Source organism: Trachurus trachurus, assembly GCF_905171665.1.
Source record: "Trachurus trachurus genome assembly, chromosome: 2".
Taxonomy (NCBI): domain Eukaryota; kingdom Metazoa; phylum Chordata; class Actinopteri; order Carangiformes; family Carangidae; genus Trachurus; species Trachurus trachurus.
In genome coordinates this window covers 11,392,313-11,410,150 of record NC_139914.1, presented here as the reverse complement: position 1 = coordinate 11,410,150, position 17,838 = coordinate 11,392,313, and the positions used below count along the sequence as shown (strand labels likewise).

Below are 17,838 nucleotides of genomic sequence, written 5' to 3'. Positions count from 1 at the left end.
GACTCCGCTCCGGTCAAACCTGGTGCTGAGTGTAAACACACCCCACCGGCACAGAGCGTAGAGAGAGAAGGAGACGGAGACGGAGAGCTGCAGCTACTGTAGCGAGCCGGGCTCTCCTGTAGCCTACTACAAAGGTGGCTGTTTAACCCGGATAGATCTCCATGGTAATTTATGTTTACGTTATGTTCAGAGTTTCATCCTAAAATCGGCTGTAAAAGCGCGGATGTTACACTATTACAGCTGGCGGCACCTTAACTTTGCAGTGGATGTGGATCAGGACGGGGCGTTTGACCGGAGGGAGAGATACGTATCCCCGCGGCCGCCTCAACCCAAATTTTGGCCAGAAAAAACCCTGAATACGTTAATTTCTCCTTTCTAGTATGTTGTCGGACATTCATTGTAACTATCTGAGCCTGTCAGTTTGAAAAAAATGCTCGTTTACGGCGAACATTGACGGGAGCCACTTGCCCCATGCAAGAGCGTCAGCTGGGCTGCAGGCTGCCTGCCGGGCTCAATACTGGAGCCACCTCGAAAAAAATATTATCCATCACTCACATATACAGAAAAACATATGAAAACAGGGCCCAGGTTGAAAAAAACCGAAGTTGCCCTTTAATTTAACTTAACTTATCTTATTTTATCTTATCTTAGCTGACTTAACTTAACTTTGCTTAGCTTAGCTTAGCTTAACTTAACTTAATTTAACTTAACTTATCTTATTTTATCTTATCTTAGCTGACTTAACTTAACTTTGCTCAGCTTAGCTTATCTTGACTTAACTTAATTTAACTTAACTTATCTTATTTTATCTTATCTTAGCTGACTTAACTTAACTTTGCTTAGTTTAGCTTAACTTAACTTAATTTAACTTAACTTATCTTATTTTATCTTATCTTAGCTGACTTAACTTAACTTTGCTTACCTTAGCCTAACTTAATTTAACTTAACTTTGCTCAGCTTAGCTTAGCTTCACTTCACGACGCTATGAAATAATGATGTATAATTATGTAACATTATATATAATATGCACTTGCATAGTTCCCCTTTAACTTAACTCTACAACATAGAACAAAATGACCCTTCCTCTAATTAATTTGCCTATATAATCCCTACCATGCACATGTATTCAGTCTTCCCAGGATACTGTAACCACCCGTGCTAACCTTCCTAACTGACCGTGTGTTGCAGATAAACCCGGTGGAGGACGGTTCGAGGAGCGCCCTGTCTGACTCTATGGGCATCTTCAACGCCATCAGCGGCACCCCGGCCGGTGCCAACCCCCACGGCTCGCTCTGATCAACCATCCTCCACGTTATGTGAGTCTCACTACAAGAGGAACCATTTAGGACTCAAACACCTGCGGTTTCTGCTCTCCTGTCGTTCCTCCGCCGTAGAACATGTGGCGTTCGCTCTCTGGCATCGGTTGGCCCGTTGTTCTTGTTTCCTATGGAGACTGTGGAACCAGGTTTAAGCCATTTGATCCTATGTAAAGCCTGACAACATGGTGTTATCTTCAGTGTTGTGGTGTCTTAGGGATGTTGAACACAGGTCGAAACCAACATTTACATTGGACCTGATGTATTTTTAACTGTAGCGCTCCATCTTGTTTGTAAGAGGATGTTTTTATTCCAGATAAACGCCGCTGCTGTAACGACTGATGCACAGTATTTTTACATTTCTTTTTTTTCTTCTTTCCACTTCTCCATCGGCCTTGTTACAGCAGATGCATTTATCTGTGCAGAGTTTATCTTTTTCTCTCACCGGGGACATTTGAAAGAATTAGTTGCTCTATTTTTTAGGCCAATAGACGTGTGTCAGAACTGTCTAAAGCCAAGTTAAAACCACAATGTTTTCACCTATTTTCTGTAAAGAGAATTTTAAAAAAGAGAAAAAAAAAGAAAGCGTGTGCAATATTTTCTATCGTTACCAAGGCTACCTACTGCACAGAAACCACTCTTGCCAAAGACATTAGAAAGACGATTGTGCAATGCAAGATGAGGGTGTGACCATTTGTATTCTCCCCCTTTGTTTCTTTGTCTGTCATGTAGATGCCTTTTATTATCTGTGAGATCGAATAAAAAAAACAAAAAACACATTTTTACTTAATGAACTGCTCATGTAAATATGTTTAAGACCTATAAATAAATAAAATCTGTAATAAACCTCCGTCCATGCTTTGATTTTATATGTTCAGCGGTAAGCTTTACTTCCATTCAAGGAAGAGAACACACCTTGAGCATATTGCAATATCATATCAGTTTACAGTTACTGAGAAAGTCATTTCCTAAAACTCATCTCTTTATCTTATCAAGTGATAATTTACAGGCAACTCCAAACTGTTTCTGAAAGGTTTTAAAGTTTAGTTCAACCTTCCTCTTGTTATCTTTCTGCTACCATCTCTTGTGTTAGGGTCGGTTTTGACCCGAGTCTTAAATCAGCTGTAAAACAAACTAAAAACAATTAAAAAATATTTTGGTTTTATTTTGTTTAAATAGCCTAAAAAGCCTCTGTACTTTTATGCATTAAAAACACAAGAGGAAGGTTAACAAACTTTAAAACCTTCTTCTAAAAAATGATTCAAATTCAGGCACGTTCACATCAGGGATGAACGGGTTCAACTTTGGTGGTATCAGGTCAAAGATCAGCATTTTGGTGCAAAATTTCTTGAAATTTAGAGGAACGATTTCCCGATTACATAGATTTTCATTGGTCATAGGTCCAAGGTTATGGTCAGTGTTGGGAACGTTACTTTTAAAAAGTAATTAGTTATAGTTACTAATTACTTCTCCCAAAAAGTAACTGAGTTAGTAACTCCACTACTTCACTATAATAGTAACTAGTTACCAGGGAAAGTAACTATTGCGTTACTTTTTCTTTCTTTTTTTAAAGTTTAAATATGTCGAAGAATTTTGATTTTTTTTCTCTCATTTTTAAATTGTATTTTATTGTTTTCATATATTTCACTGATCGCAATTATGGAATGCGAGTGTGTGTTTTATTGAAAGCGAGGCTGGTGTGCCTATGAAAATAGGTTACAGTGGGTTTTTTAAGTGCTGTGGCTACAAGCAAATCTCATATTGTCTCTGTACAAAGACAACAAAGACCTTTTTAAATGTGAAAACAGCGGAGACCTATTCAAGATTTGCGTTTAATAACAGGCGAAACATCGAAATTAATTTATTCATGGCCACATTAAGTGAAATTATTAACTTTACCGATTATCCATCTGATTATCTGTCCTGCTGAGAGCGCACAACTTCTCAGGGTATCTGCGGATCCTTAAAAAGTCTTAAATTCATGTAGGCCTATCTAAAATTAAGGCCTTAAAAAGTATAAAATTTATTAGAAAATTCTAAGATGGTCTTAAATATATAATACACAGCATCATAAAATATGTATGCACTTAAACTTTTATATGAAATAACAGGGTATGCGCGCGGGGTCTTACAAAGTCTAAAATGTGAAAATCTAAATTTTAGGTCTTAAAATGTCTTAAATTTGTTGAATTATTGTGTCAAGTCTTAAATAATTTTAGACAGGTCTTACATTTTCTTATGCCCACCATGGGCGAGCATTTCACTCGCATTTGCCCCTAAAAAAAACAAACATGTGTGAACCGAAAAAATCACAAAAAGAAAGAGCACACGATTGGTCAAAAACTACAAATCCCACAATTATCTGGCCTCAACAATAACAGTAGTTAGTGTAAGTAAGGGAGAGTGGAGCTGTAGGTGAAAAGAGGAAACAACGCCACGTCTGGTCCTGTTCTATGTTGTTCGTTCACACCGTCACCGTTTATTCGTTACGTCCGCGGTGTAAAAGGCCGTGACGCAAAGACGCGATTAGGCGCGAGACGCGATTAGGCGCGAGACGCGGTATACGCGACTTTTTTTTTTTTGCGACGCTACACCCGATTCTTTTATGGCGACGGGACCTTCGCGTCTTCGTCCTTTTCATCGTGTTTGGTGGGAAGACCCGCAAGGGGCTTCCCACCAAACACGAGGAACGCTTTTTTTTCGCTCGAGTTTATACGCGCGACCAAACGCGAGATACGCGAGAAATGCGATTTATCGCTCGTTTTGACTTTGTGTAAATTCGCGTCTTCACGAGACCGCCCATTTTCACTACAACAACAACATTTCTGCTCTCACCAACCATGGTTGAGGTCACAACGCTGCTGTAGCTGCTCTGGAAGAGTTCCAGCTGATGAGCTACAGAGACTTTAGAGTCGAAGAGGAGCAGAGCGTCGCTGTGTCGGACTGTTTGGATTTAATGAAGAAGCTGCACAGAGTCAGGTGAGCAGAAGCTCAGGACAAACACTTCGCTCCGGGACATAATGTAGCTACACCTCACATGTTCTTGTCTTTTACCTCAGGGAGATTAAAGTAGTGCCTGTTTCCACTTTCCCTCCGATCTCGGCAGCTTCCCTCTGCTAGTTTGTGTGTGTGAGGCTAAACTGCGTGCGTGTGTGGTTTGTGTACAAACTGAACACTGCCTCTGATTGGCTTAGCATGAAACCTTACTCTGCCTCAACCAATCATCATCACTTATGCGGTTGTCTCGTCCCTCCCTCCTCCCCCCTCCCCTCACCAAAGGAGAGGAGGAAAAAACAACAACAGTTTAGCAGCTTCTGTGTCTGAGATGAGCCAAGTCGGAGGACAACGGCTTCACTGAGTAGTTTGTAACGCGCCTCATTTAATTGTCGGTAACGGTAACGGCGTTGTAACGGTGGAAATAGTAATTAGTTAGATTACTCGTTACTGAAAAAGATAACGCCGTTAGTAACGCCGTTTATTTTAACGCCGTTATTCCCATCACTGGTTATGGTTGCATTAATTTATATATTTGGAAAATTATGATTTTATAATCTACATTTATCAACTTTTGTGACATTTTGTCCCACTTTTACAGCAATTTCCAGTGTAAATTAAATATTTTAACATATTCATTACAATATTATATTGATATATTTCAAAGGATGTGATGACACTGTTGTCGTTCTGCTCTGGTAGGTATGATGAGGAATATTTAAAAATAACTAACATCTAACATGAATCTTAATGAGTTGTGATGACTAACCTGCTGTGTGTATCTCTGATCACTGTGTGTGTGTGTGTGCGTGTGTGTGTGTGGTGATGAGTGTTGGTCAGTGTCACAGTGAATGGAGCTCCCAGTGAGCTGCGGAGCAGGAGAGACATCGGGATGCTGACTCCAGTGAAACCCCCTCACTGTGCCCGCTGTCATGTAAAGGATCAGCTAATCCCACCTCATATCACACACACACACACACACACACACACACACACACACACACACACACACACACACACACACACACACACACACACACACACACACACACATGTTGTTGTGTGCTGTCAGGTTGCTGTACACACACTGCAAACTGTGTCAGTGTTTCAGAGAGCTGGGACCTGAACATCATGCATCTGCTGTGAGTTCTGCACTCGTGTGTGTTTTTATGTGGCAAAATATGGAATAATGATAATAATTAATGATTTTTGTGTTGATATGTTTAGAAGATTCACATCCATATATTTTTATATCATATAATATATATTGTATATGTTACAATTAATGAGATTATGACATTTATAATGTAAAATATTCATCTATAACAACAAATACCTTTACAAATGCATCTTAGTTGCTTCCTATGATATGATTCATTGTTAGACATTAAGATATACAATGATATACAAATATAAAAGTATATACAGTATATACATACAACAAAAATGCATGGTCTGGACATTTATATCATCACCTTTAAATTTAAATTGTTCCCATTTTCAATAGGTTTCATATATTCATTATATATTTGCAAACATTTTCACTTCACATGTGCCTAATATATTTTGAATGTTGTGATTTCAGCCTCTGAACAGACATAACATTACATTAATGACAGGCTGCTTCTGTCTGTTTGTGTTTATGAAAGAGGAACCAAAGGTCCTACATGTGTTTTTTTGAGGCCAGAACTAATCAGTCAGCTCAAACCACCTTCATCACATGTTTCTAATGAGGAAACAAAAAGAAAAACACTGTGACTGTTGTCACGTTTGACGGCTGACCAGACCAGTGCTCTTTTTTATCTGCACGGCTACACCGCAGAGTTCTCAGAGTCGTAAAGTAACTGTCACACACACACACACACACACACACACTTGGGAGAATGTGCTGGCAGGGTTGGAATAATGGTTATTTGCATGATGGGAGGTGCCGGACGAGATACGGTGAGTCCACAGCATCAGTGGGCGTGGGAGGAGGGTTCGATGGGAGGTTAGAAAAGCAGCTGACCGGGCCTCGGCTCGGTCTTCAAGTGTTGGATCTGAACAGACCGGGGTCACTTGTTTCTCTGCCTCTTGTTTTTTTTTGGTGAAGGATTCGGGACACACAGCAGCCATGGCAGGTGAGGACGGGGACAATGGGACTGGGACTCACTCTTCACATCCGGGGATTTCTTTTCTTTCAAAGTCTTGGATGATTATTCTTTGTCAGTGTTTATAATATCATGTTTAACTGAAAACAACCTGTTTCTGCAGACTTCGGCGAGACGAGGAGGCCAAAAAGTGTAAGTCCAACCTTTATTGTACAGTTGCAGATAGAAAGATATGAACTCAACTTTTGGTTAAACTAATATTTCTAATTATGTAGTCTACATGCTGCACATAAATCTCCTCTAAATGACCATTAGTGATGGAATAACCTCACGTTTTCCCATGATTCCTCCAGGCAAACGTCTGTGGCTACCCAATTAGCATCTTTTTCATTGTGGTGAATGAGTTCTGCGAGCGCTTCTCCTACTATGGCATGAGAGGTGAGTTAGATCATGTGCTTTACTTAAGTGTTTCCATTGATTTTATGTTACTTTATGATCCTCCACCATTTCATTTACAGTATAAGCTGCAGCTGCTGTGGTTTTTAATTATGTTTTAAAACATCTGGTGCTTTACTGGAGTTAAAGTCCCCAGTGACAAATGTACAAGTATTCCATAACATGTAAATGTCATGCATTCAAAATGTCAAAAGTAAGACAGCCCTTTACTTAGAGAGTTTATTCATGTGTGCTGCAGACCAGGGTCGTTGCTAGGAATTCTGGGCCCCCTTAAAGAATACTAAAGTGGGCCCCTCCCCCTAACTTTTCCAGTTTTTCTTTCTTAGACTACGTATGTATTATCATTTATTATTTAGCCTACTTTGTTTTGATGCTAATGCAGCATTACACTGCAAAAACTCAAGTATCTTACCAAGAATATTTGTCTTATTTCTGGTCAAAATGTAATTTCTAGTCAAAACAAATCTCATTATACTTAAAATAAGACACATCATATTAAAAGTAGCTTGTTTTTTTTGACACTTTTTACTCCTTTCAAGCATATTTTCACTTGGAATAAGTAGAAAAAATCTGATAATGGAACAAGTTTTTCTTCCTTATTACAAGCACAAAACTTGCTTTCACTGGCAGATTTTTCTACTTATTTCAAGTGAAAATTAGTTTGAAACAAGTGAAAATGATCTAAAAACAAGTTAATTTTTAGGTTATGAGTCTTATTTTAAGTGGAAAGAGATTAGTTTTGACTAGAAATGAGACATTTGGACAAGAAATAAGACAAATTATTGGAAAGATGTTGAGTTTTTACAGTGTACTATGAGTATTAGTCAGGGTCTAAGCAGAATAAATCAGTCATACAAAGATTAGACTACTGGGGTTTTTTATGGGCCCCACTGGGCGCTGGGCCCCTAGAGTTATCATCACCTTTCTCCCCTATACAACGGCCCTGTGCAGACGCAGTTAGTGCACTGTAAAAAAAAAAAAAAAATGTTGTAAAATCACTGGTGCATTACATGACTTTTTTTTATGTAAAATATGAATCTATTAAGTAAAAAAAAGGAACAAGCAAGAAAAATTGTGACTTACTTCCTATATCAAATTTAGTGTATGTGGGTGTAAATGCCCCTTGGCTTAAATAACAACCTGTCAACCTGCCTGCAGCCGTGCTGGTGCTGTACTTTAAGTACTTCCTGAAGTGGGACGACGACTTCGCCACCACCATCTACCACACCTTCGTGGCCCTGTGCTACCTGACGCCCATCCTGGGAGCCATAGTGGCTGATTCATGGCTCGGCAAGTTCAAGTGAGTGTTGCACCCTGCAGATATTACACCTAAAACCACCTGTAAAGGGATTTTTTTTATTGTGTTGTAATAAATATCTGCTGTGCTTGTACTTTAAAACCAGTGTAGAGGTTAAACAGGGTCATCCTTGGATGTTATCTTATCCCCATCTGAACCTGGTGTACAGTACTACGCCTCTTTAACTCTTCCTCCTCTTCCTCCTCTTCCTCCTCCACAGAACGATTGTTTACCTGTCCATTGTTTACACCCTGGGTCAAATCGTCATGGCAATAAGCGCCATCCATGACATCACAGACACAGACAGGGACGGTACCCCCGACAACATGACCTTCCACATGTGAGTTGAATGACGTGACACAACAACAACAAGTGCAACGTGTGAGCGGCCGCAGGCGGATGACACTGACGGTGTGTGTGTGTGTGTGTGTGTGTGTGTGTCCAGAGCTCTGTCCATGGTGGGTTTGATCCTGATCGCCTTGGGAACAGGAGGCATCAAACCCTGCGTGGCTGCCTTCGGTGGAGACCAGTTTCAAGACCATCAGGTCGGCCGTCACTCAAGCACACACACTGACACACACAATAACAGCCTTCTGAAAGGAACTATTTTTATGAAATAACATAATTCAGCACAACAAAAGCATAATTCAGTCAGACACTATTTAATATTAATAGATAATATAATAATATTTTACTTCCTATCAATATCTCATAGTTATACATGACAATACTGTCTGTTTGTGTATGTGTATATAAAAGCACAAAAACAATTAAAGTTTATATTAATAAGCTGATAACAAATTAACAGTAGTTTGAGTTAAAATAATATGGAAGCACGTTTAAATCATAATGAAAAACATGTTCTTGCTCTTTAACAAATCTTAATATAATATAATATAATATAATATAATATAAAATGACCTAATAAGTGACAATCATTCAATTAGTCTATTTTGTATTGCAGAGATAGACTGGTGTAATTATGGGGAAATTAATTCAATTAAGTCATAATTACATTCATTAATACAACATGCTTCTGCAACATGAAAAAAATTCACTCTTGTAAAATACGTTACCAAGATTTTTAAGGCTAAGAAGATTGATGTAATTCTTCATTTTAGTTACAAAAATATATTTATTATCTATAATAAATACATTAATTAACTGATTAATGAATCAAAACCTGAATTTCTTGCACTGTTAAAGATAATTTTGTCACCAAGTTTAAAGCATGTATGGGAGGTGTTAAACACACATGCACGTACTGTACACAGGACACAGGTATTAGATGTGCTTCTTTATTGCTCACACGTGTGCAGGCAGCAGGTACAAACACCTCACTCAGATATCAATTACATGTGCTCAGCACTTCTTGTATCTCTGCTTCATTACTGTTAGTTGCTTATTAACTAATATCTGCAGGTCCATGTGTCTCAGTGAGTTTATTGCAGCTTTCAAGGCCGCTGGCACATTATCTCTCACTGTTGTGCTGAAATAAGGTGTTATGTAAGAGTGTGGAGAAGAAAAAAGGCATCATGATGTCGTGTGACCTCCCACCCCACAGGAGAAGCAGAGGAGCACCTTCTTCTCCATCTTCTACTTGTCCATCAACGCCGGCAGTCTGCTGTCCACCGTCATCACCCCCATCCTCAGAGGTAGGAGGAGGAGAGCAGAGGAAATATGGGACTTATCTATAATAAAACCAGTCAATAAATCAAATATCTTGGGTGTGTGTGTGTGTTTTCAGCCCAGGAGTGTGGCATCCACTCCCAGCAGAAGTGCTACCCTCTGGCCTTTGGTGTCCCTGCTGCTCTCATGGTGGTGGCTCTGAGTAAGAACCTGCTTTTTATACCTTTATATCTCTATTGACTGTCAATTGGAGATCAGTGCTGTGCTACTTTGTAATAGACACTTAATTAAAGGTCCCCTCCTCCTTCAGACAAAACAAAACAAGGAACCTATTCATTACAATTTATCCTTAAAAAAAACCTTTATCGAACTAAAAATATGGTTTATATGGGAAGGGAACCATAAATATTAGTGGTGGGAAATGGATTCACATACAAATCCAGAATGTTCTAGATTCAAAAATCAATTTTTAAAAACGATTTACCTGCTCTACCGTAACAAAGACGGTTAAGAAACAAGACGCCCCACAACGAGTCAGTTTCCTTAATGGGATTTGTGAATGTGAGCACAGATTTGGTCGATTCCTTCACCCCACAGTCACCGGGGTAAATATCAGACTCATTTTTCACAAGCCACATCTCTTCTGAACATTTTGACACGAAAAATGGCAAATATCAGACAGACACATCAGGAGAAAATGAACTATGAGATTTGGCACAAATCTCCAAAGCAACGTCAACGAACGCACGCGCTAACTAATTTTTCGTAATGCTAAATATGACTGTTAGCTGTGCAAATATTGAATCTTATCATAAGAAAATATGAATATCTCACTTTTCCTCTACTAGCAACTTTTATAAATCCACACACAGGTGACCACGCCCACAGGAAGTGTACCATTTAATATCATTGGCCGACTTGTAATGAGCCATCTGGTCATAGTGGAGGATCTTTGCCCGTTATATGTTGTTGAAGAAATTAACCCAGTCCCAGTGTGTGTGGGCCGACTTCTTCAATATCATGACCCGACCCTAAGCCATTTTGAACATTTATATGCTAAATAAATGTGCATATAGCCAAATTATTTTAGCCTTTTTTACAGCAATAGAGCGTGCACCACATAGTACGACCTAAACATTTGGAATTGTGAGATTTCTTCAATCGTTCATCCCTAATAAGTATTTAGTGAATATAATCTCCTTTGGCAAATAGTGAAATGTTCGTATCCACAGATTACCTGTGACGTGTGTGTGTGTTTGTGTGTCTGCAGTTGTGTTCATTGTTGGAAGTGGGATGTATGTGAAGACCGCCCCTCAGGGCAACATCATGGTCAAAGTCTGCAAATGCATCGGGGTGAGTGGTCTCTAAAAGATTCACATGTTCAGCATGGATTTGAACTTTTATTTATTACAGCTCAGATGATAAATATGTATCTCAAAATCCTCATGGATACTGTATGTCCTTCTCTGCTTCCTGTAGTTCGCCATCAAGAACCGCTATAAGAAGAGCAGCAAAACCAATCAAAGGGAGCACTGGATGGACTGGGCAGAGGATAAGTATGACGTAAGTTGTACATTGGTTGTTTTTTCTTATATTCGTTATTTTATTTTATATTTGTATAATATATATACGTATATATATATATATTCACTGATCACTGGTCACTGATCCTGATCACTGTCTCTGTTCTGGTCCAGAAACTGCTGATAGCCCAGGTGAAGATGGTGCTGAAGGTGCTGTTCCTCTACATCCCACTGCCCATGTTCTGGGCTCTGTTTGACCAGCAGGTCAGCTCCCTCATACACTTACTATACACTACACTAGAAACACTAAAGCCTTTAAAGTCAGACCTAATAACACGCATCTCCTCCACAGGGCTCTAGATGGACCCTCCAGGCCACCACCATGGACGGCGACTTTGTGAGTATTTTGTTTTTAGCTCTTTTTTTCTTCTCAGGAACCTGTTTTCTTCTTTGAGGAACCTGTTTTAAAACCCACCGTCCCTTCTCTTCCTCCGCAGGGAATCCTCATCATCCAGCCTGACCAGATGCAGGTGAGACTCTTTGTTTTGTTCTTGTTTTCTCATTACTTACTCTTATTTCTTATTCTACTGTCGGTGTGAATTGATAAAGAGAGAACTGCACTTCCTTCCCACCAGACTGTCAACCCCATCTTGATCCTGGCTATGGTGCCAATCATGGACAGTGTGATCTACCCACTCATCTCCAAGTGCAAACTCAACTTCACGTGAGTCTAAATTAATTCTCAATGATTTACTATATATATAGTTAAAAAAACAGTGTTTACATCTACATACATTGATATCTGTACTGTGTGTTCTCTCTACAGTCCATTAAAGAGGATGACTGTAGGCATGTTCTTCGCTGCTCTTGCCTTTGTGGCTGCCGGACTGATCCAGCTCCAGATTGATGTAAGAACACACTTTAAAAACTCACTTATTAACACACACACACACACGGGACCTCCTGAGACTGTATTCACACTTGGCTCCATTTGTTTTCTAGCAAACCCTGCCCACGTTCCCATCAAATACTCAGGGCCAAGTGAAGTTCATCAACATGGTGAATGAAGACCTGCCCATCGCCACCAATCACAACAACTTCACTTTGAAGCCTTACATGGTACGACCTCTTCTCCATACTGAAATATAGTAAAAACTGGAGTTCACATTATATATGTACATATTTATATGTTTTACTCTCCCATAGGCCAATGAGGATTATCTGACCTTTGATGACTCATTTACACTGAGCATCAACAACAGTGAAACAGACGCCGTCAGTTTGAAGGAAGGCTCACGGAATACCTTCGTCATCGTTAAGGACGAAGGCGCAGTCCAGCCCAGGTTTATCAATGTGAGCCACACCCACCACATACAGCACATGATGTCATGATTTCATTAATTGGGCTGTAATTGTGTTAATTGTGTGTTTCCATTATCCCTGTCTTCAGTTCACAGACATCATAAAAAAACCAGAACAGGGCGCTAATGCTATCAGGTAGGTTTTACATTGTTGTATGGAAGCCCCAAGGGGACATATTTTCTGTGTTCAAAATAATCTTGTTTTGCTTTTTCAATCATTATATTCTTTTAACATACCTTTGTTTAGCTTGTAGCTTAAATCTGTGTGATATTATGTAATTATCTAAGGATCAGTTGTCGCTAATGTTCCTTGAACCTTTCCAAAAAATCAAAAATGTAAATTTTTTGTAACTGGCTGTTTTCTATTTCTATTGCCTCTGTTCCCACAAATAATAGTCCAGGCTAAAATGTAGTAGGACACGTGCTGGGAAGAGTAATAAACTGATGTTAGCTAACATTAGCCATGATGGATTAATACATTAACATGGATGTTATTGCTTATTAATTCAATTACTTCAATTTGTTAATTATTTTCAAATGCTAAATTCTCCTCCTCAGATTTCTGAACGGCCACGGCTCTGCTTTGAATGTAACAGTTGGAGACAAGGGCTATGGGCAAATTGTCCAGAACAACATGTCAGAATACATGGATATACCACAGGGACAGTGAGTCCTGTATTTGATTATATACCACACACATCACATGGTTATTCTGGATGATTTGTGTCTGATTGGTGCCGTTCTTGTGATATCAGACCTGAGTTCATCATCAAGAATGCTGGAGAGTCCTGTGCCTACAGTCTGACACTGGGCTTCGGCAGCTCCTACACCGTCATTATCCCACCCACGTTTGCATTCGGACCAGATGTAAGTCACAAATAGATTTCTTTAAGTCCGAATTCTGCATGAATGAATGTAACTTTTTTAACTGAGGTGGCACATCTGTCCTGTTAGTGCGCAAAGACCCTCCGACCAGTGGAGGATATCAAGCCCAACACCATCCATATGGCCTGGCAGATCCCTCAGTATTTCCTCATGACTATGGGAGAGGTGGTCTTCTCCGTCACGGGCCTGGAGTTCTCCTACTCACAGGTAAGACAACCATCCATCCATCCATCCATCCATTGTTTTACTGTTTAAACTGAGATACACAGTAGGTCATGGTGGAAAAAGGTTTAGCAAGATGGTCAGTTCTTCCTCCAGGCCAGAAGAGATGTGTAGTCTCTTATCAGGGTTCTTACGGATCCTTAAAATGTCTTAAAAGGCATTAAATTCATAAAAAACAAGGCCTTAATTGGCATTAAAATGTCTTAAATCAATTTTTCAAAAACACACACATGGTAAGTGGTATTTTATGGTTGTAATTAGTTTCAAATCTCAAAATAATTGGTAACATACCAACATAGAGAAGTTAGTGGCGGCTGTCAAAGCTAAATTTCTCACCGCCAACAGCTCCCAAGTCAGTGTTTTTTTTTCCCCCGGACTTTTTATGCATTTATTTTGAAAGGACAGCTGGAAAGAGACACAATCCAATGTTCATGTAGCAGTCACTTTACCTTGGATCACATAGGAAAGTGGGTAAAATTGTCCCTAACCCTATGTAATTGATGTGGTGTTTTTCTTATTTTTTCTGCATTTGTGTTTATTATGAAGTCGGTCTTAAATTTCATTTCAAGTGGCTTTAAAAAAGTCTTAAATTTAACTTGGCTTAAGCTGTAGGAACCCTGCTTATGTGTCTATGTCTTAACTCCTTTTCCTCTCCAGGCTCCTAGCAACATGAAGTCGGTGCTACAGGCTGGTTGGCTGTTGACTGTCGCCGTAGGAAACATCATCGTGCTCATTATCGCAGAGGCTGCGACACTCGACGAACAGGTGGGTTAGGGTTATATTTAGCCGTTATTAGATGTGAATTGTCTTCACCGACCTCGGCCAAGTTCAACATATAAGGTTGTGTAAGGACAAACGTTTGCATCTTTGGGGAATGCAACTTAAAGGATAGCATGTTTGCGAACAGGTTAGCCATGTTCACTCGCAGATGTGTAAGATTATAAACTGTTAATATGACATTTAAAAGGGCATGCTAGCGGTTTTAGCTCTACAAAGCTATGCTAACCATCTCCTAGCTCCAGCTACATAATTGATGAACAGATATCAGAGTGGTATCGATCTTCTCAGTTAACTAACTATGGGAAAAAGACTTAGCACAGTTAGCTCGAGCCTATAGCTCTACATTAACAGTGCAAATGTGTGTGTTTCTTTTTCTTTTCCCCAGTGGGCCGAGTACATCCTCTTCGCCTCCCTGCTGGTGGTGGTGTGCTTCGTTTTCTCCATCATGGCCTATTTCTACACCTACATCGACCCGGCTAAGATAGAAGCCCAGTTTGCCCAGCTGGAGCCTGAAGACAAGAAGAGGAAGAGTTTGGAAATGACCAGGAAGGACTCAGATGATCACAGCAACGAGAAGAGAAGGAGTTCTGACTCCAGCTGTGACGAGGGGAAAGGCAGAAGTTCCAAGATGTAAAATAAGCCTCCTCCTCCTCCACTTCCTTTTACCAATGCTGCTTGGAACTGTGTTTGATGCCTGAGAGTATCTGTGCCAGTTGGTATTAATGGTCATTTTTATCAATGCAATCCAGGGCACTGCTGTAGCTACTGGTTAGAATGAATGGATGACCTGAGTGAAATGGTGCAGAAGTAGTAAGAGCACAGAAGTAGGGCTTAGGTGGTTGAGCTCTTGGTGGACAGTGTTAATAGAGGATCTTCACAGGGATAATTCAAACACTATTATCGCCAAATCTTGAGAGAATATTCCTTTTTTTTAACTTATATTATTAAAATCCCTGGCTCTTTACTGGTTAATTAGCTTTTTTGCTGTTGTAAATTTGTTTTTACAATGATTTATTTTGCACTGTGTAGCAACATCTTAATGTAATGTTTGTTTCATAGTCCTCTGTATTGTACTTGAGTACACATACAAAAAAAAACATTCCATTTGTATTTATTAATAAGCACAGTGTTGTATGTAGTGTAATATATTGTCACTGTTTTATACACATCATGTTCCCATATGTTCCAGGGTAAAATCCGGTAAAACCAGAGGCTGCTTATTGATTATATTCCACATTCAAACTCAGGGTTCATTTAGGCCTGGTAGAATACCGCCCCGTCATTATGGCTATTCATCAAGGTCTTTAATAAAGATGCTAGCAAGGTGTTTTATCGGCATTGTCAGTAAACATCTGCATCAACAGTGTTTTTTTAAAACCTATGTAATTTCAAATAAATTCATTTTTCTGAATACAAACATGTCTGGCATCCAGTTGTGCTTTAACCGTACCAAGAATGTCTCTGAATGTACATTCTGTAGTTGATTGATTGAGACAACAGGATAGAATTAAATATGGAGGCAGCGGTGAATGAAACAACAAGAATTAACTTAAGAGCCTAAAGTCCAATATTATTTAACAAGGTTTTAGAGCTGACATAAAAATGAGAAAAGAACAAAGCAATGCACACTTTAATTTGCACATAAAATGACTTGTATTCAAAACAAATTAGACTAAATAGTGCAAATGTTCTTGTGGTAAAAAACAAAAACAAGTCTATACAGGCATTCATTTGTTTTTTCCTGGTATAAATTAAAATAAATACACCTTCAAAGGGTCACTATGGCTACTGGGCCCGACCACATACATTCTGGTGCCGTGATTGATCCAGATTAATCCAGGTGTGTCTAAACAATGGTCAGACACACCTGGATTAATCAGTTTGTCCTAAAACAGGAAGTAAAGGAGCTTGTTTAAGTTCAGGAAGTAGTGGGGCTCGGCATAAAGCCTATTTGAATTTAAAAAATATATATATATTCATTCTTAATTTGTTGTAGTTTAGTAGAAGTAGTAGATTCCTTGTAATAAAAGTGATTTTGTTCGGCCTTACCGGCTTTATAAATAAAGTTGGTACAGTATACGTCACCCAGCGTTACCAGGCAACTGAATCTGGCGCCGGAAAAAAAAACCCCAGAGAAGCTAACGGACGCATTAGCATGTAGCTATTAGCTAAAAACAGACGTTTTTCAATGGATAAATTGTCCATTATTATACTATTTATAAATTGTACATATTTTACCGGCACCGTGTGATGTTGAAGACGGAGCTGGAGCCGGAGCAGCCACACAGCAGCAGCGGGAGCTCAGTGCTGCTAACACCGGCGGCAGGTGCTCCGGCAGCGGCCGCCTGCAGCTCCTCCGACGGCGGCACAGAGAGAGGACGGGGACCGGGACGAGAGGGAGCTCCGTTCACCGTAAGTTCAAAGTCTGTGTTTGTGTGTGTGTGTGGGTGGCAAAAACAGTTTTTTTCTATTGTTTATTGCTGTGGATACCTGGTGAATTATATTTTTTGTCACCACTTTCAGGATGGTTTAGGCACCTCCTTGTTTTTACATTTTGTTTTCTACTTTAAATTGCATTGCATTATGACGGTGATGCCTGATGCTTCTGCCATGTGATTTTTCTAGTGGACATCATGTGCTATTTGGTGATTTGTTTGTATAATGCAGACTGTTTGTTCAGTCCCAGTGTGTGTATATAGCTCCTCTATTAGTGCTGCACGATTAATCTAATCGCAATCGCAATCGCGATGTCACGCCGTGCGATTACGTAATCGCACGAAAGAGTGCGATTGGCGATTTAAAGTACATAAATGTGCGACCGCGTGAGCCTGTAAACGGGACTTTAACTCCTGTAGTGTGTGGAGCAGAGCCGCTAATGTGTGCAGCATAGCACATAGCAGACTCCGTCAGTAGTCATGTGACCAGCAGGTCTGATCACGTGACAACCCAGCTGGCAGACAGCGCTCCGTGTGCTGCAGGACCGTCTCCCCGTGATTACAGCAGGTGTGGAGCTGCAGCGTCACGGAGCGAACTGTGTTTTCCTCCGCAACATGTGCAGTGCGTTTAAAAAACGAGGAGGTATAATATGCCTGTTGGGGCGAACGACCAGAAAGCTCCGGTGTTTGGTTTTCTTTTAACTGTCTTTTTTATTTATTTTTTATTTTACGGTAACAGCCACACTCATTTGCCGTCTCCTCTTGTCCGTTGTGTGTGTGTGTGTCTGTCTGTCTGTCTGTCTCTGTGTTACCTGTGTACCTGTGTACTGTGAGAGGAGGGAGGGGGGAG

The 17,838-nt window shown here is 39.9% G+C and overlaps 2 protein-coding genes across 2 annotated transcripts in view; both read left to right on the top strand.

The window, feature by feature from the left end:
• The window catches only part of dock9b (dedicator of cytokinesis 9b), a 49,888-nt gene extending 47,778 nt beyond the window's left edge, over positions 1-2,110 (top strand). The window contains exon 52 of the mRNA XM_083989648.1: positions 1,189-2,110. Coding sequence (XP_083845774.1) covers positions 1,189-1,296 — 108 coding nt within the window. The 3' untranslated portion in view covers positions 1,297-2,110. The remainder of the gene's footprint in view (positions 1-1,188) is intronic.
• Positions 2,111-6,759: 4,649 nt separating this feature from the next.
• On the top strand, positions 6,760-15,573 carry slc15a1b (solute carrier family 15 member 1b). Its single transcript, XM_083989617.1, has 21 exons — positions 6,760-6,838; positions 8,015-8,156; positions 8,374-8,493; positions 8,599-8,698; positions 9,718-9,808; positions 9,901-9,984; positions 11,053-11,135; positions 11,262-11,345; positions 11,480-11,569; positions 11,658-11,702; positions 11,803-11,835; positions 11,941-12,029; positions 12,132-12,213; positions 12,308-12,424; positions 12,512-12,658; positions 12,756-12,802; positions 13,225-13,332; positions 13,422-13,533; positions 13,621-13,758; positions 14,431-14,538; positions 14,939-15,573. The coding sequence occupies exons 1-21, from the start codon at positions 6,832-6,834 to the stop codon at positions 15,185-15,187; spliced, it is 2,076 nt and encodes a 691-aa protein (XP_083845743.1). The 5' UTR covers positions 6,760-6,831; the 3' UTR covers positions 15,188-15,573.
• The last annotated feature ends 2,265 nt before the right edge of the window (positions 15,574-17,838 follow it).